Below are 25,703 nucleotides of genomic sequence, written 5' to 3'. Positions count from 1 at the left end.
CCCACTTGTTGCATCATTAGTAAACATTTCAGGATAGCCAAAGTACCCATTGTTGGCATTCTTATTGTTGATGCTTCAGTGAATGCATCACACTTATTCATATCCTTTTTATATGTGTAAGTTTTCCTCCATCACACATGTATCGTTCACCACTACCTAACAATGTGGGTCCCAAGTTCAGCTGCTTCAACTTGGCGTTTCTGAGCTCTTGGTTTTGAAGTGTAGGTTCATTATTTTGCTGAATTTAGATTCCCATGATTGATCAGCAGAAATGCATTTGAACTGCTAGTGAATGAATATCAAGGCATAAACTTAACATATGATAAATTCCTTTGGTTTAAAATGTCCCTTTGAATGATTAGGTGGACAGTGCTACAAACTGAGAATCCTTATTTCTCAAAAAATCAGGTATGCACAATACCACCATGCTATGCCACCAGTCTGCCTCCAAGGCTCAGGTCTACTCTTTTTTTTTTTTTTTTTCCCCTCAAACCATATTAGCCCCCCTTTTTTTTTTTTTTAAGTTTTTAAAAAGGGTGTTCTTATTCAAGTGTGTGTTGGTGTGTATCCCATGGTAGGCGCTCTTGTGCTCCGTGCTTGCAAGATCAGTGCCAGGTGTTTGCCCTGTGCCTAAAAGGACATAACAGCTGTGATTCTCCCTCATTTTCCCACTTATCACCCGTAGTAGTGAAATAGATCCTGGTAAGTGTCCAACTTGTTTGTTAATAGCTATTAAAATTAATTTATAGCTAAATCTCTGAAAACTCTTCAAAAATCTTCAGAACTCCTCTAATCTAAAGATATGCAACTAATATACATGCAGCCTGGCTGAACTGAATACCAATGAACAATCCTTCCTTTATAGCCTCCTCCCCAGTTCAGGGCTCCTCAGCATGGTGGATTTACCAATAAAGAACCGTTCATTCTTGCTTGGATGGTGCTAAAAATGTTTGAAAACCATATATACATAGCTTTGTTACAGAATGACTTACAAAAAGTCTACCTAGTTTACAGCACAGTTTAATTGTTTTGTAATGGATTGAATTTATTAGAACCTTTCTACCAAGTAAGTTTAATGCCTTCCTAGAGTTGTTTTAATGTGAGCTGAAAGCTAAAGACATACAGGTGAAAGTAGCTGGATCGATCAGTTTCTTATCTGTTAGCCACCTAAGTGAAGAAAATGAAGGATGCCAACTATGGTGATGGTTTTTATCAAATGTACACAGTTCCACTAAAAACTGGAGTGAAGATACCAATTTATTTCATATAAGCCATTGAAATAGCACTGGCTGTTGGTAATTCAGTTTTACTACAAATTTGTTTTTTAAAAGTGCCTGTGGAGATTATAGGTTATTTAGTATATTGTAACCACTTGAGCTGCCCTTGGAGAATCTAATGGCTATTGTTTGTAAATACTTGTACTTAACTGCATAGGTCACTTCTTTCTGAAACAGTGCATCCAAAGCAATGATAATCAGGAAAAGGTGGAATTAACTAATGTGCAGGTTGCCTTTTGGTAGAAGATGGTATATTACGACTGGTATCCGTCGTCGTCGTACTGCAGTGGCTGTCAATCATGGGCACCTGGGCAGTCTCGATGATGATAGCTATCAGTCGTAGTATGCTATTTTCTGCCAAGCGCCCAGTATTTCTGCCAAGCACCCAGAAGATGCCGAGGGCTATCAGTCATGCTGCACCATCGTCTGCCAGCTTAAGATGTAAAAAATAGATTTGTTCTGTATTCATTTGCTTCCCACTCCCTCCGTGAAATCAACGGCCTGCTAAACCCAGGGTTTTGAGTTTAATCTTTGGAGTGGGGGGGGGTGCATTCTGTGTGACAGTTGTTTGTGTTTCTCCCTGATGCACAGCCAACTTTCTTGATTTTAATTCCCTGTACCTGTTCGCCACGTCGTCACTCGGCCCTTCCTCCCTCCTTCCCCTGGTCCGTCAGATATTAGTTTCGCGCCTTTTTTCAGACCAGGCGCCATAGCTAGCACTGGGATCATGGAGCCCGCTCAGATCACCGTGGCAATTATGAGCACTATGAACACCACGCGCATTGTCCTAGAGTATATGTAGAGCCAGGACATGCCAAAGCAAAACCAAGACCAGCCGAGGAGGCAATTGCAGCGCGGCGACGAGAGTGATGAGGAAATTGACATAGACATAGACCTCTCACAAGGCGCAGGCCTCAGCAATGTGGAAATCATGGTGTTACTGGGGCAGGTTCATGCCGTGGAACGCCGATTCTGGGCCCGGGAAACAAGCACAGACTGGTGGAACTGCATCGTGCTGCAGGTGTGGGACGATTCCCAGTGGCTGCGAAACTTTCGCATGCATAAGGGCACTTTCATGGAACTTTGTGACTTGCTTTCCCCTGCCCTGAAGCGCCAGAATACCAGGATGAGAGCAGCCCTCACAGTTGAGAAGCGAGTGGCGATAGCCCTGTGGAAGCTTTCAACGCCAGACAGCTACTGGTCAGTCAGGAATCAATTTGGAGTGGGCAAATCTACTGTGGGGGCTGCTGTGATCCAAGTTGCCAGGGCAATGAAAGACCTGGTGATATCAAGGGTAGTGACTCTGGGAAACGTGCAGGCCATAGTGGATGGCTTTGCTGCAATGGGATTCCCAAACTGTGGTGGGGCCATAGACGGAACCCATATCCCTAGGTTGGCACCGGAGCACCAAGCCACTGAGTACATAAACCGCAAGGGGTACTTTTCAATGCTGCTGCAAGCCCTGGTGGATCACAAGGGATGTTTCACCAACATCAACGTGGGTTGGCCGGGAAAGGTACATGATACTCGCGTCTTCAGGCACTCTGCTCTGTTTCGAAAGCTGGAGGAAGGGACTTTCTTCCCGGACCAGAAAGTAACCGTTGGGGATGTTGAAATGCCTATCGTGATCCTTGGGGATCCAGCCTATCCCTTAATGCCATGCCTCATGAAGCCGTACACAGGCAGCCTGGACAGTAGTCAGGACCTGTTCAACTACAGGCGGAGCAAGTGCCGAATGGTGGTGGAATGTGCATTTGGATGTTTAAAAGCGCGCTGGCGCAGCTTACTGACTCGCTCAGACCTCAGCGAAAAGAATATCCCCATTGTTATTGCTGCTTGCTTTGCGCTCCACAATATCTGTGAGAGTAAGGGGGAGACATTTATGGCGGGGTGGGAGGTTGAGGCAAATCGCCTGGCCGCTGATTACGCGCAGCCAGACACCAGGGCGGTTAGAGGAGCACAGCAGGGCGCGGTGCGCATCAGAGAAGCTTTGAAAACCAGTTTTGTGACTGGACAGGCTACAGTGTGAAACTTCTGTTTGTTTCTCCTTGATGAACCCTCCGCGCCCCCCCCCCCCCAACCTGGTTCACTCTACTTCCCTGTAAACCAACCACCCCACCCTCCCCTCCCCACTTCGAGCCCTGCTTGCAGAGGCAATAAAGTCATTGTTACTTCACATTCATGCATTCTTTATTAATTCATCACACAACTAGGGGGATAATTGCCAAGGTAGCCTGGGATGGGTGGGGGAGGAGGCAAGGAAAAGGACACACTGCAGTTTAAAACTTTAACTCTTATTGAAGGCCAGCCTTCTGATGCTCGGGTAGTCATCTGGGGTGGAGTGACTGGGTGGCCGGAGGCCCCCCCACCATGTTCTTGGGCGAGGAGGCTATGGAACTTGGGGAGGACTGTTGGTTACACAGGGGCTGTAGCGGCGGTCTCTGCTCCTGCTGCCTTTCCTGCAGCTCAACCATACGCTGGAGCATATCAGTTTGATGCTCCAGCAGCCGGAGCATCGACTCTTGCCTTCTGTCTGCAAGCTGATGCCACCTATCATCTTCAGCCCGCCACTTGCTCTGTTCATCCCGCGAGTCAGCCCGCCACCTCTCCTCTCGTTCATATTGTGCTTTTCTGAAGTCTGACATTGACTGCCTCCACACATTCTGCTGTGATCTTTCAGCGTGGGAGGACATCTGGAGCTCCATGAACATATAGTCCCGCGTCCTCCGTTTTCTCTTTCTAATCTTCACTAGCCTCTGTGAAGGAGAAACATTTGCAGCTGGTGGAGGAGAAGGGAGAGGTGGTTAAAAAAGACACATTTTAGAGAACAATGGGTACACTCTTTCACATTAAATTTTGCTGTTCACATTACACAGCACATGTGCTTTCGTTACAAGGTCGCATTTTTCCTCTTATAGTGAGGGCCTGCCGGTTTGGTGTGAGAGATCACTCACGCAGTGCCAGGCAACAGATTTCGGCTTGCAGGCAGCCATGGTAAGCCACAGTCTTTTGGCTTTTTTTAACCTTCTTAACATGTGGGAATGGTTTCAAACAGCAGCGCCCTCATTTCCCATATCAAGCATGAATTGGGTTGGCCATTTAAAATGGGTTTGTAATGTAAAAGGAGGGGCTGCTGTTTCTGGGTTAACATGCAGCACAAACCCAACTAACCCCCCTACCCCCACACACCCAGTTCTCTGGGATGATCACTTCACCCCTCCCCCCACCGCGTGGCTAACAGCGGGGAACATTTCTGTTCAGAAGAGCAGGAACGGGCACCTCTGAATGTCCCCTTAATAAGATCACCCCATTTCAACCAGGTGACCGTGAATGATATCACTCTCCTGAGGATAACAAAGAGCGATAAGGAATGGATGTTGTCTGCATGCCAGCAAACACCGGAACCATCCGCTACAATGCTTTGTCATGCAATGATTCCAGACTACGTGCTACTGGCCTGGCGTGGTAAAGTATCCTACCATGGCGGACGGGATAAGGCAGCCCTCCCCAGAAACCTTTTGCAAAGGCTTTGGGAGGACATGAAGGAGAGCTTTCTGGAGATGTCCCTGGAGGATTTCCGCTCCATCCCCATACACGTTAACAGACTTATTTGGGGTCGGGAAGGAATTTTCCTCCAGGGTAGATTGGCTGAGCCTCTGGAGGTTTTTCGCCTTCCTCCGCAGCATGGGGCAGGGATCACTAGCAGGAGGGTCTCTGCCGATTGAAGTCACTAAAACACAGGATTGGGGACTTCAACAGCAGAGTCCAGGGAAGGGTCTTGTGGCCTGCAGCATGCAGGGGGTCAGACCAGATGATCATAATGGTCCCTTCTGACCTTAAAGTCTATGAGTCTATGAGTCTGAGACTTTTCCAGTAGCTGTACTGGCCGCGATTGCCAGGGCAAATTAATCATTAAACACGCTTGCTTTTAAACCACGTGTAATATTTACAAAGGTACACTCACCAGAGGTCCCCTGTGTGCCCTCAGGGTCTGGGAGCACGCCTTGGGTGAGTTCGGGGGTTACTGGTTCCAGGTCCAGGGTGATAAACATATCCTGGCTGTTGGGGAAACCGGTTTCTCCGCTTCCTTGCTGCTGTGAGCTATCTACATTACCTCCATCCTCATCTTCCTCGTACCCCGAACCCTCTTCCCTGTGTGTTTCTCCCGTGAGGGAGTCATAGCACACGGTTGGGGTAGTGGTGGCTGCACCCCCTAGCATGGCATGCAGCTCTGCGTAGAAGCGGGAAGTTTGCGGCCCTGCCCCGGACCTTCCGTTTGCTTCTCTGGCTTTGTGGTAGGCTTGCCGTAGCTCCTTAATTTTCACGCGGCACTGCTGTGCGTCCCTGTTATGGCCTCTATCCTTCATGGCCTTGGAGTCCTTTTCTAATATTTTGCCATTGCGTTTACTGCTTCGGAGTTCAGCTAGCACTGATTCATCTCCCCGTATGGCGAGCAGATCCCGTACCTCCCGTTCGGTCCATGATGGAGCTCTTTTGTGATCCTGGGACTCCATCATGGTTACCTGTGCTGATGAGCTCTGCGTGGTCACCTGTGCTCTCCACGCTGGGCAAACAGGAAATGAAATTCAAACGTTTGTGGGGCTTTTCCTGTCTACCTGGTCAGTGCATCTGAGTTGAGAGTGCTGTCCAGAGCGGTCACAATGAAGCACGGTGGGATAGCTCCCGGAGGCCAATAACGTCTAATTCCGTCCACACTACCCCAATTCCGACCCGCTAAGGCTGATTTTATCGCTAATCCCCTCGTCGGAGGTGGAGTAAAGAAACCGGTTTAAAGGGCCCTTTAAGTCGAAAGAAAGGGCTTCGTCGTGTGAACGTGTCCAAGCTTAATTCGATTTAACCTGCTAAAGTTGACCTAAACTCGTAGTGTAGTCCAGGCCTTGGGGAGGGAGGTGGGTTTTAGAGCCCGTTTTGCAGCCCAAGCCCAAACATCTATACAGCTGTTTCTAGCGTCCAAGCCTGTCTCTACAGACTTGGACTTTGATACTCGCTGCCCTGGGTTTTAAAATGCAATGTAGGCAGGCACATTGTACTCGCAACTGTACAAAAAAGTGACTGAAGACAGTTCCTGCCCCAGAGAACTCATCTTTACTTCCTTCCTTTTTATACCTATGGAGAGACTGGGAAAGTAGTTGATTTTAGCTTAGGTAACTTGTTTTAGGTTGAGTCCATAATCACTTCAGCAACATTCTAGTTTGTGAATCATTGCCAACCCCAACCCTGGCTCCTGGGAGTTTCTGTTATCCTTTCAAGCACTTGCTGCTGCTGTTCCTGGGAAGTAAATGCTGCTCCCTCGTCTACAGCCTTTGTGTACTAAACCTGGGCCACATGGGCTTTAGTCCCACAGTTGTCTCTAATTTTTGAAAGTATCAAATAAAAAATAAAAGTAACTTGCCCCCAGTGGGAAGCAAATCTGCAGCTTCAGGAGCAACAGTAGTGCTGTTCTAACTCTGTAGCATCACAGATTCACTGGAGCATCAGGTGCTACTGTTGTAATAGCATCATTAGTACTTGTACCATGGATACTATACAGGTTAGTCACTTCCCTGGTTTTAATCTCATCAATTGATACCCTAGTATTTAAACTCCTGTTCACAAATTTTCTTTGGAGATAGTATGCCCTTTTTTCATCAAAGTTGCCTAGAATATTCAGTTATTTTTTAATTGCCTCAACTTTGTTGATCTTTTTACAAAAGTACACTTTGTCTTGGTTTTATTCCAGAATCACTAGACAAGGACTATAATGTTCTTGTGTGCAAGTCTATAAACAAGGCCGTGAAATAAATAACAGAATGTCTCAAGGTATTAGGAAAATCTGGTTAACAGTAGTATCCTCTAATGACCATCTTCATTGTGTGACATCACGAGGGTGAATTTGTAGGCCAGTTAGTAACAGTCATTGCTTTGAGGCAAAATTGTTAAATGATTGATGTAAGTGTGACAGAGTGCATGTTTCCCACCTGTTCATGTTTTACTGTTTAATTTCTCTTTGTATGGTATCTGTTAGAGCTTCCTCCATGTTAAGTGTGAAAAACATGTTGTTCTCTCCGAATTGTGGAGTGTAAAATGTTTTTATTGTTCAGTTGTCATGTAGCGGAAAGTTGGAGTAAAGTGACTTACTTTATGAGTAACTTTCAAAATGTCTACTAAGAATGTCAAAATTATTCTTCTGAGAGTATGGAACTCTTTCCTCCTCAATTTTTTCTAGTCACCTTTTACTTGTGGGGAAAAAGGTGTATAGTGCAATCATAATTTTAATCAGTTGTTTCCATAGAATGAAGCATAAATATATGAATGGTCTGATTTCCTAGGTATTCATGATACAAGAATTCTGCACTTTAACTCCATGTAAAGGAAAGTGTTTACAATGATTTAGCAGAATACATAATATGAGCGCAATTAAGTGTTTATATCTCCAATTCAAATACTGACCTTTTTCATACAGTGAATTTGTATGCACTCTGACATGCATAGCTATAAAAATCTCCATAATTTTTTATATTGTACAAGCCAGTAGGAATGAACTAGCACATTTTGAAACTAATGTACATTAAAATTAATGAATATCCTGAGACCTTAAAAATGCAGGTTTAGGAATGTTTTCAGTAAGTAGCTGATTTGCTATTTGGCATTACGGAGCATGCACTTAAAAATAAAGGCAAAAATTTTATCATCTCTCAACAGTACTAGTACAAACCACAAGAACTTCCTCCTCTTGATGGTCTTTTAGTGATGTCACATGCATGGTTTCATTCAGCACTATACTATTAAATACCAAATAACAATTGTAGTCCCTACCTGACTTATTAACCTCATCCTGTTGACTTTTGAAGAGAGATGAATAGAGATAAAAGAGAGACATACAAATGAAAGGGGAAGGGAAAGTTTATCAGGCACTCTTATTTACCATTTCTCCTAATACAAATGTTAGAACACTCAACAAAAAGTGAGATTGCTGATTTTCTTTTGGTCTGTGTGTATAGAGAGTAGGAGCCAAGTTGTTGGTGTCTATCCAGTAATGGGCATGTGATCTCTAGAGGAATGGTCTTTAGGCCATATGTAATAGGTGGAATACAGTTTTATGGGGGTTTGTGGCCAATATTTGAAATGTATATTAAATAGCGTTGGATATATAAGTTTCTTGGCCAATGCTTCAGATGGAGGCTAAGCAGAGAGATGGAGATGGAATAAGTTTGTTTGTGATGACCTTAAAGAAAAATGTCTTTCTTTTAACAATTGTGTGCAGTGTTGTTGTAGCCATGTTGGGCCTAGTATATGAGAGAAATGAGGTAGGAGATGTAATATCTTTTATTAGACCATCTTCTGTTGGTGGAAGAGACAAACTTTTGAGCTTCCAGAGCTCTTTTGTAGGTCGCTCACTAGCAGCCCTTGTCCTCAAAGGAAATCTTCACAACATCTTCAAAAGTTGAGCGTGGGAATTTAAATGCATAACTCTGGGGGGCACTAAAAATTGTGGTCTCAACAGAGACACTGGTTTTATGACTCATTACAGCAATTTGTAACCTACCAACCTTCCTTTGCCATGTACATTGGCCAAACCGGACAGTCTCTACGCAAAAGAATTAATGGACACAAATCTGACATCAGGAATCAAAATACTCAAAAACCAGTGGGAGAACACTTTAACCTGTCTGGTCATTCAGTGACAGACCTGCGGGTGGCTATATTACAACAGAAAAACTTCAAAAACAGACTCCAAAGAGAGACTGCTGAGCTAGAATTGATATGCAAACTAGACACAATCAACTCCGGTTTGAATAAGGACTGGGAATGGCTGAGCCATTACAAACGTTGACTCTATCTCCCCTTGTAAGTACTCTCACACTTCTTATCAAACTGTCTGTACTCGGCTAGCTTGATTATCACTTCAAAAGTTTTTTTTCTCTTAATTAATTGGCCTCTCAGAGTTGGTAAGACAACTCCCACCTGTTTATGCTCTCTGTATGTGTGTATATATATCTCCTCATTATATGTTCCATTCTATATGCATCCGAAGAAGTGGGCTGTAGTCCACGAAAGCTTATGCTCTAATAAATTTGTTAGTCTCTAAGGTGCCACAAATACTCCTGTTCTTTTTTTTGCGGATACAGACTAACACGGCTGTTACTCTGAATCTCTCAACCTTCCTTTGTCCTCTGACTGTAGAGGTGTTAATTGCCCACTTCATCTTACCTGGTTTGTTGCAACACGTGTTAAGTTAACTCCTCATGCTTAACAAACTGTCTCACCTTGTATTTAGATGTGACACTCTGGTTATCTTTTCCAGATCTGGATGAACTCTGAAGCTTGTCTCTTCCACCAATAGCAGTTGGGCCAATAAAAGATATTACCTCACGCACCTTGTCTCTTCCTTAAAAAGCAATTTGAAAATTTCGTTTCTAGCAGTGTTTTGAATCAATAGATATTTGTTATGGAATTAAAGTTTAAAATAAAGGTTTTTTTGATTGGGAACTTAGGTTCAGATTTGGAATGTGTGAATTTGTGCAGTACTAAGCTTTCCCCCCCCCCCAGGGGAAACATAATTAAATTATTTTTGTTCCCTTTAAAAATAAAAAAGGTGGTGGGGGGAGCGACTTTAGATTATACATGAGCATTTCCACATATTATGGAGATTTTCTCCTATAAACAGCTGAAAAGCGTAAAGGAAACAGATTTGTCTTGGACATGTTTTTCTTCATATAATGTCACCACTAACAATGTCAGCATTGTGTTGCGTAGTCTAGCCTTTTTTTAATCTGTGTAAATAAAGACTTCGAAAGCTAAATACTGAGTTTATAAAGGGTAGCAGTCGGTGTGTGGGAGTGTGTGTGGGGGGCGGGGAATGTAATTCAATTATTCAGCTGTTTCCATGCAGTTTAAATCATGAACAATCTCTTCAACACATTTTGAATTTTACAGGTGTGTGGGATATAAACTTATATTTACATTTATGTATTTTTTCCTTATAGGACCGTGTATATGTACAACAAAATAATGTGGAGAATGTCTACAACTTGGGGTTAATAATTTTTCGAGATCAAGTTGTACGTTATGGCTGTATAAGAGATCACCTACGACAGACTCTGTTGGATATGATCGCAAGAGAGCGGAAAGGAGAAGTTGTAGATAGGTATGATGGCTCTGACTGATTACTGTTATATTTAATCTTTAAACAGAGTGGTAAGTAGTATTTACAACATAAAATATGTATAGCTTGCTTGATTTTCAAACCACCAGTTAGTCTGTAATTCTGATCACAGGTATGTTGGAGAGTTGTTCTTTAAAAGGTCCTGTAAACGTTAAATTCACGTCTGGATAACTTAAAGGATGTACTGCTAAGAAAATGGTTAAATATTTAGTGTAACTACAAAGGTTCAGTGACCTGTTTATTAATATTTTTTCATATTTACTCCCTGATTTTATTTTTTGTTTTTGTTTCAAGTCTTTCCCATTACTTGACTTTGCAGGTTGCTCTAAAGTTTGCGGTTGGGGCAATTCCTTGTGCATTCCTTCTCCTTGTTTCTGCTTTTGCTTGGACACTCCTTGTTTGACCTTTTGGGGGTGGAAGAAGGTTTATTTTTCTCTCCATTTTACTTTTCCAGAGTTTTAACCTGCCTTTCTCTGTTAATTTGTTCCCTTCTAAATCCATTTCTTATTCTCTTTTACAATTTCATCAGATGCTGATTGCCATGCTACTTGCCTGGTGCTACACCTGAAGTAACTTGCAATTTGCAAGTTTTTTGTGCTTCTCCAATTTCAGAGCAGCTGTTGGGTGTGGAGGCATGTAAACTGCATGCTGCTTTAGTGGCAGTAGTGTCATTGGGATTGCCCAACAGGCATTTTATGAAAATAATAATAATGTCTGTCAGCAGCTGTATATTGTCCCCTAGTGCCACACAGTGGGATTTTTCCCAGCCTGACTAATCCTTTGCACTCTTACGTTATCTTTATTGACATGTGCTTACCCATGTTTTGACTTGCTGACTCTCTCTTTTGTCTGTAATAAAAAATACTGTATACTTTCACTGGACTAGATCAGTGCTACACCTTTAATTATGGGACTGTTCTGGGTGAAATAAATTGATCGGTTCGCTCCACGTTGGTAGCTTTCAACTTAGCTTCATTTAAAGCAAAAATACTTTTGGTTGTCCATTGTACTGTGGAATTTACTGTCAATGTAAACTGAAATGGATTTCAAAATTGTTTATTGCTCTTGTCAGACTAGTTCCTTTGAAAGATTTTTTTAAAAATAATTTAATGAAATAGAAAATGTAAGACTGTTACATTTTAAAATTGCTTATAGTGGATTTTATTCACTCCCCCCGGCCCCTCCATTAGTGGTGTGGGACATGAATGAGAGGAACTATCTTAGCAATGTTCTGTACTGTTTTATTAACTTATATTCTTCTTTATGCTCTATCTTAAAAGCATGTATGAATTTCTAAATTGTTAACATCTTTTGGCAGAGGCGCAATAAGAAATGCTTGCCAGATGTTAATGATCCTAGGTCTTGAAGGAAGATCAGTCTATGAAGAAGACTTTGAGGCTCCATTTTTGGAGATGTCTGCAGAATTCTTTCAGGTACAGCAGTGTTGCCACTTAAATTTGTATTTTAACTATATATGGAATAGAGCTAGTACATTTATAAAGTTAAACAAAATTCACGCAACAGTCATGGGGGAAAATGTATAAAAATCAATGTATGGTCACAGCAAGGCCGAAGCCAGAACCCCGCCATCTGGGGCTGACAGCTGGAGCTTCACTGCCCGGTACTGAAGCTGAAGCCGAAGAATTCATGGAGATCTGTTAAAGTCATGGAATCTGTGACCAAATCGTATCCTTATTTATCATTTCCTGAATAGTAGGACAATTGGTAAGCATCAAAGCTCAGCATTCAGTAATCGTAACTTGATAAATAGGGAGGGTGTTTGTGTTTTTGTATGAGACAATATAACAAACATTTCCAATTAATCTTAAATCAGGGTCCTTTATAATGTCAGTACAAAAGTGAAATTATTTGGCAAACTGCCTTATGAGCGTGATTAAGCGTATTGCAGAATTTTTAATTTCATGGGATCTAATTGCATAAAACAGGGGTCTTTCAGAAGTGGTGTGCCAGGTCTTCATTTATTCACTCTAATTTAAGTTTCCTGCGTGCCAGTCATACATTTTAATGTTTTTAGAAGGTCTCTTTCTACAAGTCTATAATATATAACTAAACTATTGGTGTATGTAAAGTAAATAAGGTTTTTAAAACATTTAAGAAGCTTCATTTAAAATTAAATTAAAATGCAGAGCCCTCCGGACCGGTGGCCAGGATCCAGGCAGTGTGAGTGCCACTGAAAATCAGCTCGCGTGCCGCCTTTGGCACGTGTGCCATAAGTTGCCTACTCCTGGCATAAAAGGAAAGAAGAATAATGAAATCTTCCTAAATAACCTTTTGAGGGTGACCCTGAATAGTGGATTAAGAAAGTTTTTAACAAATTTCATAGCTAAAAATTGAGTTGGGAGAAAAATGCCACTTGTTAAAAATGGTTGAAATTCAGTCCTGCCCTCATGTTCATGGGGATGAGTTCCTGTATCCTGCAAAATTACTTGAAATCAGCAAGCATGTGCAGTCTTATTTTTTTTTTTAAAAAGTTACACAGCAGTATGTACCTGTGTGTGATTAGTATTTAGGTGTCCAAAATAGTCCAGAAAAATTCCTATACCTGATTTTCCCTAATCTGAGGGAACTAAGATGAGTTGCTAACAAATGTCAGAATCAAAAATGTTACTTCATTTGTGAACTGCAGCATGGTCTACGTGAGCTGACTTTTTTAAAAAAATAATTGCCAAAAATAATTCTGGAAAGGAGACTGTACAGCCTTAGTTAAATATTAGGTAGTTTGTTAAAGAAAAATCATGCATTGATAATTTTTAACTTATCTATCTTAACTCTTTTTAAAACAAAAAAGAGAGGAAGGAAGAAAAAGTTAGATATGAACAGTTTTCAAAAGAGAAAAACTTCCCATCTCTAACTTGTAAGAATTTTTTATTTGAAAAATTTGACAAAATAATAGATTAAAAAAAGTGAGGAACTTTCTTTCAAAAGGATTCTGGTAAAATTCCTTACTAGAGGCTATTAAAGAAACTTCTCAGCTGTGAAAGAGAAAGTTATGTCTTGATTTTAAAATCTTGTTGAAACAGAAAGGGGGGAAGGAATAAATAGCTAATTCTCAGTGTGTCTGAGTTGAATAAGGAGTGCTTAAGTTAGTGGTTCTCAACCTATTTACCATTGTGGTAAATATGCAGGTTTGTGTGTGTTGTGTGGTTGCATCCACACAATATATAAACTACCTATATGATCCTGAGGATGTCACATGGGCTGCAGCTGTGCGCTGATTAGGCCGCGTGTTAAGAACCACTGTATTAACTGTCTGGAAGTGAGAAAATCAGATAGCAAAATTTGCTGACAGCAATTTAGGTTAGTCAATTCCAAAAAAAATTGAACTCCAAGAAAGACCTATATTAATAAAACTAAGCAATTTCAGCATCATAATGGCAAACAAAATTTACCATAGGTTCAAGATAAAGTCCAGTGGAACAATTTGATTCCAATTCTTGTTTTCCATATGAGTTTTAAATACCTCAGAGTAACTGCACAACTGATTGGAGATGTTTGTTTCATGTGCATTTGTAGTGATTTAAAGATGTTGGACTGTATAATAAGAGAAACAAAAGTATAATATTGACCAATAGGGATTAAAAACAATTTGATATGAAATTGTATACCCTTCAATGAAATTAGCTGGAATAATAAAGGCTGTGAATCCTCACATTTCAAATTTATCACCAGCGGGCATTAAAGAGAAATTTCCATCTTTCCTCTTTTCCCCCATAGTATTGTACTGTACAGCTAGGTAGACTGTTGGGGGTTTTATGCCTTTTTCTGGATCATATGACCATGGCTACTATTGGAAACGGGACATGGGATTTGCCATGCCAAGAGAAACCAGTGTTCTTATTGTGCTCACAGAGGCATGAGCTTAACCCTGGGTAAGTGAGTAGGCCCTATGAGCTCACATACTTTGAGTTAAGTACATTCATAAATTTTTGTAGGATCATAGGTATAGTGATTTCACATTTTTGTCATTTTTCTATTTGATATGCGCCTATTTATATATGATGTGATTATTACAGAATAAATTTCATAGTACTCTCCCATTTTAAAAGTATCTCAAGTATTAATTTGTTTTTGTTTTTTATCACAGATGGAAAGTCAGAAATTTTTAGCTGAAAATAGTGCTTCAGTATATATAAAGAAAGTAGAAGCTAGAATTAATGAAGAAATAGAACGGGTGATGCACTGCCTTGATAAATCAACAGAAGAGCCAATTGTGAAAGTTGTTGAAAGGGAGCTTATATCCAAACACATGAAGACTATAGTGGAAATGGAGAACTCTGGGCTTGTTCATATGCTGAAAAATGGAAAGACAGAAGGTAAGACTAGATCGCACTGGAAGCAAAACTGCCTGGAATGCTGCTGTGATTCTTGTGACACTTGTAACGTTGCTTTTAAGTCTCAATATGGGTTCTCTTTACACCTTAATATTGATGTTCCTATGGAAGCCTAAAACCCCCACTAGTTCTGTGTGGGAAAGTTGCTACAACTTTAAATGCATCTTATGTAAATTAGGTCACAGTCACTTCAAGGCAGGGACTGTACCAGACATGTCGCATATTTCTGCTTAATGTCGAACATTCTGCTTCTCAGTGAAATATAAAAGAGTCTTTGGCAGAAGAATGAATGTATTATACTGTCATATGTCTCCTACCTTCTGTGAACCACTGTAATGCCAACCTGCCACTCTTCCAATGCATTGTTCTCAAAATGCGTCTTTCTGTGGAGTGTCAGAAATGTTCCATAGATTAATTTTGGCCAGCAGACCACAGTTTGAGAAGCACTGGAGTGTAAGCCATTCACTTAACAGTACACTTGCATGATGAATGCATTGAGGGAAGAGACTAAAAACTGCATTGCAGCGAAGAATTGTCTCAGTTCTGTTAATAATAAAAAAAAGCACACAATTTTTCCTCTCCTCAAGATAGCAATTTAAGAGGTGAACATGAGACATGGAGTGATTGGTTATAATTTCCTGCATTAAGAGAGGCCTTGAGCCTTCAGGACAGCAAAGAGGTGAGTGTAGTGGCTCTAATGGTATTCAGTACATATTCACTCATCCTCAATCTTCGAAGTAGTAGTACATCCAGGAATTGATACATTTCAAAAGGGTGTGAGGTAACTAAAACTCTTATGATTTCAGAATTGTAACTCTCAAGGAAAGAGAATAAAAGTAACACAGACCATTCACAGTGGAAACAACTTCAGTCATGTGGCTAAAGCACCATTTTAAAGTAGAGAAACTTGTAAGAATAAGGGGAGTGAAAGGAAAATGAAAAAAGGAGGAAATCAAGAAAGTCAGTCAAATGCAGAGGCTTATATTAAGGAAGAATATTAGTCACACAAGCTCTGTATTGATTTCCTCATCAGTTTAAAAATCTCATTTTATAACTCAATGGGGTTTTGAGTTTACATAACTATAGGGCTTTTCAGAGGAAAAATGGCATAGAAGTGCTAAGGAATGTATCACTATTTCTGTGCAATAAATTGAACAACGCTGTTCATATCACAACAGCAGGAACAGGAAGGTAACTGAGCTGTCTCTTATGCAAATGGTCCCTTGTTCCCAAAGCAACTTTAGAAACACGAGGAAGTCAGATGGAAGGTAACACTAGTCAGTGACAGAGAGCCAAGGTGTGAGTGGACAAAGGTATCAGCTGTGTGGAAAGAGAAAATGTTCATCTTATGTAACGAGGAGGTGACAGGATTATGCTTAACTGGATATGAGTGTATAAAGTAAAGTGACTCAGAGGTTTCCAGCTGGTGAGATGAGTAGTTGAATGGTCAGTGAAGGATTGAATGGAAAGTTATCTTCAGCTTTGAAGGCACATCTAGTCTGAGATAACTAGGGATTCAAAACTATATGAGAGACAGGTCAAAGTAAGACTGGATAGAAGGGAAATATTTGTGGATGAAGTATTATGTTAGAAAATCATCTACATAATAATGGGGACTGAACTTAGGGGAACATGATGTCAAGAGTGTGTGGAGGGAGGAATTTGGAACAGATACCAAAAACATGACACCAACAGAGAGGAGGAGAAAGGAAGATAAGAAGATATTGAAAGAGCAGTTGGTTTGTAAGAGGAGAGCCAACCGAAAGCTAAAGATGGAAGATTAATCAGCAGATCAAAGGCAGCAGGCAAAGAAGAAAGGGACAGAGAATCCCTATTTAATTTAATAGGAGGAGTTCCAGAGCTAGAGAATAGGAAGTCAAAGAAATGCAAGTAGACGGCAAATACTAAGATTTTTGAGGCTAAGATGAGGAGGAAAAGAAGATGGAAGTGAGTGTAATAGGAAGAGAGTGGGAAAGGCAAGTGGGATAAGTGAAGATCTTTTTCAAGATAAGAGCATGCTTGAATGCAGAAGACGCTAAAAGTGGGAAAGCCATTAAAGGTAAGTGGGGTAGATGGGAACAAAATAGGGAGCTGGTGGTGGCAGAACAGGCCCAAATTCAATGGGATAGGCATGGGTAAGAGGCAAGTAGTAGAAAAGACCTCTGACAAAGGATGATGATGGTTCTAGAGGAAAGTGTGTGTGTGTGTGTTAAGTATTATATAACTTAACTCCCCCCCCGCCCCACACACACAGTTCCAGTTCTACACACAAACCCCTGGACCAAAGAAGGGCAGGGATAAAGGGGCTCAAGACAGGAATCGAGGCAAGAGCTGAAAATTGTTACTGCAAATAAGAAGTTTAAGATTTTTACGTTATTGACAAACAAATGAAAAATGATGAATTGGAGTCTATTTTAGCTAAAAATAACTCATATTTGCTTTGGGAATTTAATAAATTTTAGCAATTTTAAGTGAAAACTAGAAAGTCATTTAATTAGCCCCTTTCTCTTTTAATTTTTTAAGTATTCTCTCATATCCTTAAATAAGGTGTTTGATCTTTGGGATGGTGAATTTGAAGACTACATTGTTGAACAAAATTTACAGCACATCCCCACTAATAAATGTCTCATCGTCTAGAGAATTGTGATGCTGTATTGTTTTGTTCTGTTAGCAGATTTTTTTTTTTTTTTTTTTTTGGAGAGGCTGTTCTATGTGAATCTTCTGAGACAGAACTTGTCCTCTTCATACCTATTTTGCTTGTCTAATGAATGAGGTGCATGCAGATATGGTACATGTTGGCTGTAGTGCACAATATTTCACTGTTTTTGTTTTCAGACCTTGCTTGCATGTACAAGTTATTTAGCCGTGTGCCGAATGGCCTGAAGACAATGTGTGAGTGTATGAGTTCGTACCTGAGGGAGCAAGGTAAAGCTCTAGTATCTGAAGAGGGAGAAGGAAAGAACCCAGTTGACTATATTCAGGTAGATAAAACTTCTCATTGTTGTCTTTTCAATTTTTTTATTTATCTCACAGGGTAGCAAAGATGTTTGAGCAATGCCTTATTTGGGGGTTAAACCTCCAAACTGATGCAAAAATGGTTAGTAATAAAATGATTCCTTATAATTTTAGGTTATTACTAACCTGTCTATGGTGAACTTTGGGAAATGTTTTCAATTACTTTCACACGCATGGTGCTTGGAGAATAATAGCTTTTATGTTTGTTTTTATTTGCTTATTTTATCAAATGAAATATATTCAAGCTAATTAAAGAAATTCCTAGGAAATCTCTGCTTTTCTCCTAATAAGTGACAGGCACTAAAAGTTTCTAGGAGAATACTTCCTCTTGACCAGAAATCTGTACTTAGCAGCTCCGGGTGTAATGATTCGGAGTTGTAGGTGAATGAACACACCACATAGATGGATGTACGCTTTTTTTTTTAGGCCACAACTTTATTAATTTTAACATTGAGGAGAGGGAGTGTATGCACCCACGCCCTGCTCCCCCATACTAGGAGTGTAGAGTTACAAAGCTCCCACCATAAAACCTGGGGGTAGACCCCTTGTAGGCCTACTCCTAGGACTTGTTCCTGAATCCTCTTTGCCTTCCCCTACATGAATGGGGAAGAGGTGGCCAAGGGGGTGACCATAGTACACAGACTTCAGATCTCCCTTTCTCATATAGATGTAGAGTCCATCAGCTAAATCTCAGGTCTCCTTTATCTCAGGAGCTGGCAGTCTTGCTGGACACCAGCCATAAATTGCAACAACCTAAACAGTCTTACCTTTCCTAATATTAAACATTCACGTTCTATATCTTACAACTCAACTGTGTCACTGTTGGTATGACTACATTGCATTGGGAGTGTGATTGCAGTATGTGTAGGTTTACCTAAACAAAGCTGGCTTGAGTAACAATAGCAGTGAAGCTATGGCAGCAGGGGCAACTGCACAGGCCAACCCCACCCACCCTGGCTGTATGCTAGGGCAGCAGCTGCGTGAGTATTAAACCTCAGAGTTACGAACACCTCAGGAATGGAGGTGATCCATAACTCTGAAATGTTCATAACTCTGGACAAAACATTCTGGTGGTGTTTTTTCAGAAGTTTACAACTGAACATTGACTTAATACAGCTTTGAAACTTTACTGTGCAGAAGAAAAATGCTGCTTTTAACCATCTTAATTTAAATGAAACGAGCAGTTTCCTTTCCTTGTGAAATCTTTTTTTAAACTTTCCCTTTATTTTTTTTAATAGTTTACATTGAACACAGTACTGTACTATAATTGCCTATTTTGGGGGGAGGGGGGGGTGTCTCTGCTGCTGCCCAGTTCCGTACTTCTGGTTCCAAATGAGGTGTGTGGTTGACCTGTCAGTTCATAATTGTGCCATGGCTTAACTGCTTTTATTATTCCAGTTAGCTTTGATCTAGTTAGATGGAAGCTAGCTCAATTATGTCTACACATGTTGCATTCACACCTCCCCATTGCAGCATAGACCTACCCTATGATGATGTGAGAAAGGTCAAAAAAAAACCCAGACCTCTGCCAGTTTGGTCCTGTGGGAAAAATTCCTTCCTGGTCCCAAAACATGTGATCGGTCTGACCGCAGCATCCTAAAAACACAACTCCTAAAGCAACATCCTAAAAATTCAGCTGAGACTAGGGGAAGGGTGGGAGGATAGGCAAGTGGGAAGAAGAGGTTTTGGGAAGTAATTGTAAATATCTCCTAGCCAGTGGGAAGGTGGCAGATCTGAATTGGCATATGGGCAGCCCCCTCACTCTTGCCATGCATGCGCTCTCACTTCCACTTCCACCCAAAATACCTCTTCCAGGCAGTGTTGCATGCCCTGTTGAGTATGGGGGAAGCGGGAGGCAATTGCAGAGGCTCTGAAATGCAGCTTTGTAACATCTGTTTTACTTTAATACTCTCCTGTTTTATGGGATGTTTGAAAGAGGGACCTGAATATTAGTAATAGTAATTTTTATCTTGTGTAGAGTTTTTGGAGGTAGTTTTTAATTGTGCATTACAGGTAAAGCTACTGTAGTATGCAACAACCATCCAAGGGTGTCTTCTCAAAAAGCAGGACACATCCTCCTTGTTAAGGGATGAAATACTTTTTTTTCCCCTGAGAGCTAAAGGAAAGTGATGTGTAGCACCTGGCTTATCAAGGTCACACAATCTGAGCCAGGAGCCTATTGTCAGCCTTTCCTCTCTCTCTCCTTTCTTCATTGAGGAAAAAAACCTTAGTTTTAAACCCACACAAAGAATTCTGGAAATGTTCTTATTAAAATTTCTTTTCTTCTATAAACACTCATTTATCTTTTTAAGGAAAACCTGTAGTTGGGGCAGTATTGATTTATTTCTTACCCCATGCTTTCTCTTAAGGTGAAAACTGTTTTGTTCCTTAAACTCTTAAATTTGTGGGTGTAAGGGGAGGATGGTCATTTGCAAATGTCTTGTACTGTATCTAAATGCAAACATTTAGTGTAATTTCCTATATTAATTGTATTCATCGCTATATTAATAGTAATGTTTTATCTATCAACATGGAATCAAATGACCTTATTACTGGTTACGAATTAAAAGAAGCCATTTGAGTATAAAATATTGATATTAATTGTGGAATTAATTAGTTATGTGGCAATGCTTAAGCAACTTCTTTACCAGACTCAGAGACATGAACCACTTCTCAAAGGATTAAGAAGAAAAAGCCTTCTTTGATTACCAGATGAGTTTTAAAACTCTAAGAATCATTCTATGTTAAAAAGCAAAACAAAACATCTATTTTAAAAAAGCTGAAAGACTTTAAAATTCTCCTCTTAACACCAGTTGTTGTGTATTCCTGAAAGGACACATAAGCGAACCTGGGTAGACAGAAAATAGCATGATTTACTTTGAATTCAAGACTCTTCATAGTCATTAACTTGCCTGTCTCAAGACCACTCTTTTTAATTTAAATTGATGGATTTATAAGAAACATGCTATTTCATTTAACTCTTGACTGGCTTCTTTTAAGTAACTTAATTAAATACTTCCTTCAGTTTCATAGGAATTAGTTTATAATGGGCAAAGGTAGGTTACAGAAGAGACTGCAGCTGAAGTTGCTAGTTTTGTTTTTGTTTTCCCGTCTTTTCCTTTATTAATACGTATTCGTAATTAATAGTGAATAGCTTGTTTGTCTTTGATTGTAGTGTCTCCTATGGCATGGGAACAACATCATGTGACTAAAATAATGGGTGTCACATCCATGGTTGGCATTAAGAGAAACAATTAAGATTTGTCTTACCATTTCTTTCTGTAGATTATATACTTTCTTTGTAATTTTGAGGATAAAATTACTTGGGGTATGTCTACACTACGAAATTAGGTCGATTTAATAGAACTCAATTTTTTAGAAATGGATTTGATAACAGTCGATTGTGTGTGTCCCCACTAAGCACATTAAGTCGGTGGTGTGCGTCCACAGTACCGAGGCTAGCTTCGACTTTCAGAGCATTACACTGTGGTATTTATCCACAGTTCCCGCAGTCTCCGTCACCCATTGGAATTCTGGATTGAGCTCCCAATGCTTGATGGGGCAAAAACATTGTTGCGGGTGGTTCTGGGTACATGTCATCAGGCCTCCCTCCGTGAAAGCACGGCAAAAAATCTCCTTTTTTCCTGGGTTACCCCTGCAGGCGACATATCACGGCAAGCATGGAGCCCGCTCTGCTCATTGTCACCGTATGTCTCCTGGGTGCTGCTGGGAGACGCGGTACTGCAGTGCTACACAGCAGCATCCCCTTGCCTTGCCCTGCGGATGGCAGACGGTACAATACGACTGATAGCTGTCGTCGTCGTCCCATGGGTGCTCCTGACCGACCTTGGTTAGGTTGGTCGGGGGCGCCTGGGCAGACAGAGGTGCCCCTGGCCGGCCTCCATGAGGTCAGTCGGGGCTGCCTGCACAAAAATGGGAATGACTCCAGGTCATTCTCTTCTTTAAGTTTCGTCTAATGGAGATTCAGTCCTGCCTGGAATATCATGCCAGGTGAAGGCTTCTCCCTCAGGCTGCTCTCCCAGTTGGCAGCACCGCGCGGTCACACCTACCCCAGCCTGCCCCTTGCTCCCATGGCTTATGAAGCCTGGACAGTAGTAAGGAGCAGTTCAGCTTTAGGCTGAGCAAGTGCAGAATGGTGGTAGAACGTGCCATTGGACGTTTAAAAGCACGCTGGCGCAGGTTAGTGACTCGGTTAGACCTCAGCGAAACGAATATTCCCGTTGTTATTACTGCTTGCTGTGTGCTCCACAATATCTGTGAGAGTAAGGGGGAGACGTTGATGATGGGGTGGGAGGTTGAGGCAAATTGCCTGGCTGCTGATTACACGCAGCCAGACATCAGGGCGGTTAGAAGAGCACAGCAGGGCGCACTGTGCATCAGAGAAGCTTTGAAAACCAGTTTCATGACTGGCCAGGCTACGGTGTGAAAGTTCTGTTTGTTTCTTCTTGATGAAAACCTGCCCCCTTGGTTCACTCTACTTCCCTGTAAGCCAACCGTCCTCCCCTCCCCCCTTTGATCACTGCTGGCAGAGGCAATAAAGTCATTGTTGTTTCAAATTTGTGCATTCTTTATTAATTTGTCACACAAATGGGAGGATAACTGCCAAGGTAGCCCGGGAGGGGTGGGGGAGGAGGGAAGCACAGAGTGGGATAGTTGTAGGCGCACCCCCTAGAATGGCATGCAGCTCATCATAGAAGCAGCATGTCTGGGGCTCTGACCCAGAGTGGCTGTTTGCCTCTCTGGTTCTTTGGTAGGCTTCACGCGGCACCGCTGCGGGTCCCTGTTATAACCTCTGTCCTTCATGCCCTTGGAGATTTTTTTCAAATATTCCAGCATTTTGGAACGGAGTTCGGATAGCACGGCTTCGTCTCCCCATACAGTGATCAGATGAGTACCTCCTGTTCGGTGGTGCTGGAGCTCTTTTGCGATTCTGGGACTCCATGGTCACCTGTGCTGTTGAGTGCTGCATGGTCACCTGTGCTCAAAAGTTTGCGGGGCTTTTCCTGTCTGCTTGGCTAGTGCATCTGAGTTGAGAGTGCTGTCCAGAGCGGTCACAATGGAGCACTCTGGGATAGCTCCCGGAGGCCAATTCCATCGAATTGTGTCCACGCTACCCCAGATTTGACCCAGCAGGGTCGATTTCCGTGCTAATCCCCTCGTCGGGGAGGAGTACAGAAATCTATTTTAAGAGCCCTTTAAGTCAACAAAAATGGCTTCGTTGTGTAGACGAGTGCAGGGTTAAATCGATCTAATGCTGCTAAATTCAGCCTAAACTCGTAGTGTAGACCAGGGCTTGGTGCTTGACACTTTATAACAGCCTTTCCTGCCTATGTTACTGTTCTAAAGTGCTCCACTTCAAAGAATGAACCACAACCAGTAGTATTGACAAGGCACATTCCCCTAAAATAATAAAATAAAACAAACTGTTCAATTTTAAAGAAAGACAGATTAAAGCATGTGGTAATATTTCTTTATTAAATAGCCTATTATGATAATTGCACCACCATTAATGCAGCTGTTTTAGTCCATTTATTTGCCAGGGTTTCAGTTTAGTCTGACCATAAATTTGAATTACAGCAACTAGAAACATAATTTTAAATCGAAGTAAAGATTCTGAATAATACTGTGAAATGTAGATAAATGCTAAATTAGCAGAATCTCTGTTTAACTATGGTCTCCTGAAATGCAATACTGGAGTGTAATTTTCTTACTAGCAGTATAATATCTGTCAAAATAAAATGTTATGCTCTATTTTTCTTAAGGGTTTACTGGATTTGAAAAGTAGGTTTGATCGGTTTCTTCAAGAATCTTTCAATAATGACCGGCTCTTCAAACAAACTATTGCGGGTGACTTTGAGTATTTCCTCAACCTCAACTCTAGGTCTCCAGAGTACCTCTCATTATTTATTGATGATAAGCTGAAAAAAGGAGTCAAGGGAGTAAGTACAAACTCAATTACGAGACTATACTGAATCTACGGAAAACAGTAGCAGGTTAAACTAAATTAGTTGTCTTTGTATACTTTTATAAAGCATTATGTGAATGTGTATGTAATACTATTATATAGTGCATTTGTGTGCATAATGCTTTAGACATGTAAGAAAACAAGTTGCCTGTCACAAAAGTCTTATAAGCTAAACAGTTAACATACAGAGGGAAAAAATTAGACGCAAGCATGGTAAACAATTGCTCAGGTTTTTTTTTGTTTTTTTTTTTTTTTTGTCTTAAACTGCATTGTGAACCAAATTAAAGTGTTGCATTTAGGCATGAAAGTGTGGGGCCAGAGATGGTTAGTGGAGGAAGTCTAGTCAAAAGAACTAAACTTTTAAGAGTAAGTTTTTTATTTTTGCTGGACTGTGATCAGTATTACTTGAATATAAAATATTACACAATAAAAATGTATAACCAGCTAAGAGATTTTCCTTTAGAAAAGATGTTACAGCTGACTCAAAAAGACACTGGCCAGCTTTTCTCTTTTATTGACTCTTTCTAATTTGAAAGAAAATAAAGCATGATAGTTTGAAAGATCAATCAGAATGGAAAGAAGCACTGACCAGTGTGTTCATTTCCAAACCTTTTTTAAAAAAAGTTTTGTTTCTGCAAATTTTTAATTAGAGCTGCATATCTTGAGTGTTGTTGATGGACTTGGTCAGAATTGCTTGCTTTTTATTTTGTAATTGTTTCCTTTAATGTGTTCAGATTGCAAGAAAATCTCTGAGATCTTTATAGCTTATATTTTGGCTAGTGCTTCAGAAATTAAATTATAAATTCTATAAATTATTTAATCCTATGAAATCTGAAAATTCATGTTGCAGTCTGAAACTTTCTGTGCAACAGTCAAACTCAGTAAAATGAATTGTGAATGGGCTTTCAGTCTTAATTTAAAATGACATGTCATTTCAGAAGCACTTCTATTTACTTTGTTTAGAGTTTTCGTAGATATTTAAGTAAAATACTAGTTTTTCCTATTGTATCATCATAGTTTTCCCCCTCCTCATTGTCTTTCCTCCATTTTCATACTACTGGGTTTTCTTCTTTGCATGATATGACTGCCCTGCCCTTTGGCCATTTTGCTACCACCATGGTCCCACTTCTTCCAATCTACAATCATACTTCCCACAGGCAGAATGGGATACTAATTAAGGGAAGCAAATTGTGTTGATGGTATGAATCATAAAAAGAGAGTCTTTAATTTGCCATAGTGGTGGTGAGGAAACCCTTAAGGATGCAGCAGCTAAACCCAATTAAATGAGACATTTTAGCATTAGAACTTCCATACTTTGTCATGGGTACAAACTGATCTAAGGGCTTGTCTATACTTAAAACTTTAGTGTGGACACTACGTATGGGTGGGGTTGTCCCTTTGGTATAGTTAATCCATCTCCCTGAGAGGTGGAAGAATTCTTCCATCAATCTAGTGCTGTCAACACAGGATCTTAGGTCAGCTCAGGGGGTGTGCATTTTTTATATCGCTGACTGACGTAGTTAAACTGACATAGTGAAGAGCAGGCCTAACTTTGTCCTGGGTATGTAACTGGTATTGGTTGGTTGTGTGTGTGCTGGCTGTAGATTAATTTTCCATTACTTTTGGTTGTATAAGAAATATGTACTCAGAGACTAAAAATAGCAAATTAATTGTTTCTTTATTTTACAGCTAACGGAGCAAGAAGTAGAGACTATATTGGATAAGGCAATGGTTCTGTTTAGGTTTATGCAAGAGAAAGATGTTTTTGAACGTTACTATAAACAGCACTTGGCAAGAAGACTTCTTACAAACAAGAGTGTTTCAGATGACTCTGAGAAAAATATGATATCTAAATTAAAGGTAAGATGGCTACCTGCACACAGCTTAGCTCCTTCAAACTGTTCTTA

General features: G+C 40.7%; 1 protein-coding gene across 1 annotated transcript in view; it reads left to right on the top strand.

The window, feature by feature from the left end:
* CUL3 (cullin 3) overlaps positions 1-25,703 on the top strand; it is a 102,662-nt gene that overhangs the window by 49,305 nt on the left and 27,654 nt on the right. The window contains exons 4-9 of the mRNA XM_054039468.1: positions 10,265-10,425; positions 11,762-11,876; positions 14,549-14,777; positions 17,631-17,776; positions 23,594-23,770; positions 25,486-25,656. Of these exons, the coding sequence (XP_053895443.1) occupies positions 10,265-10,425; positions 11,762-11,876; positions 14,549-14,777; positions 17,631-17,776; positions 23,594-23,770; positions 25,486-25,656 (999 nt within the window). The remainder of the gene's footprint in view (positions 1-10,264; positions 10,426-11,761; positions 11,877-14,548; positions 14,778-17,630; positions 17,777-23,593; positions 23,771-25,485; positions 25,657-25,703) is intronic.

This window comes from Malaclemys terrapin, chromosome 9, assembly GCF_027887155.1.
Source record: "Malaclemys terrapin pileata isolate rMalTer1 chromosome 9, rMalTer1.hap1, whole genome shotgun sequence".
In the NCBI taxonomy this organism is placed as follows: Eukaryota; Metazoa; Chordata; order Testudines; family Emydidae; genus Malaclemys; species Malaclemys terrapin.
Note: the sequence above shows the minus strand (reverse complement) of the source record. Positions and strands in the feature narration are given on the sequence as shown.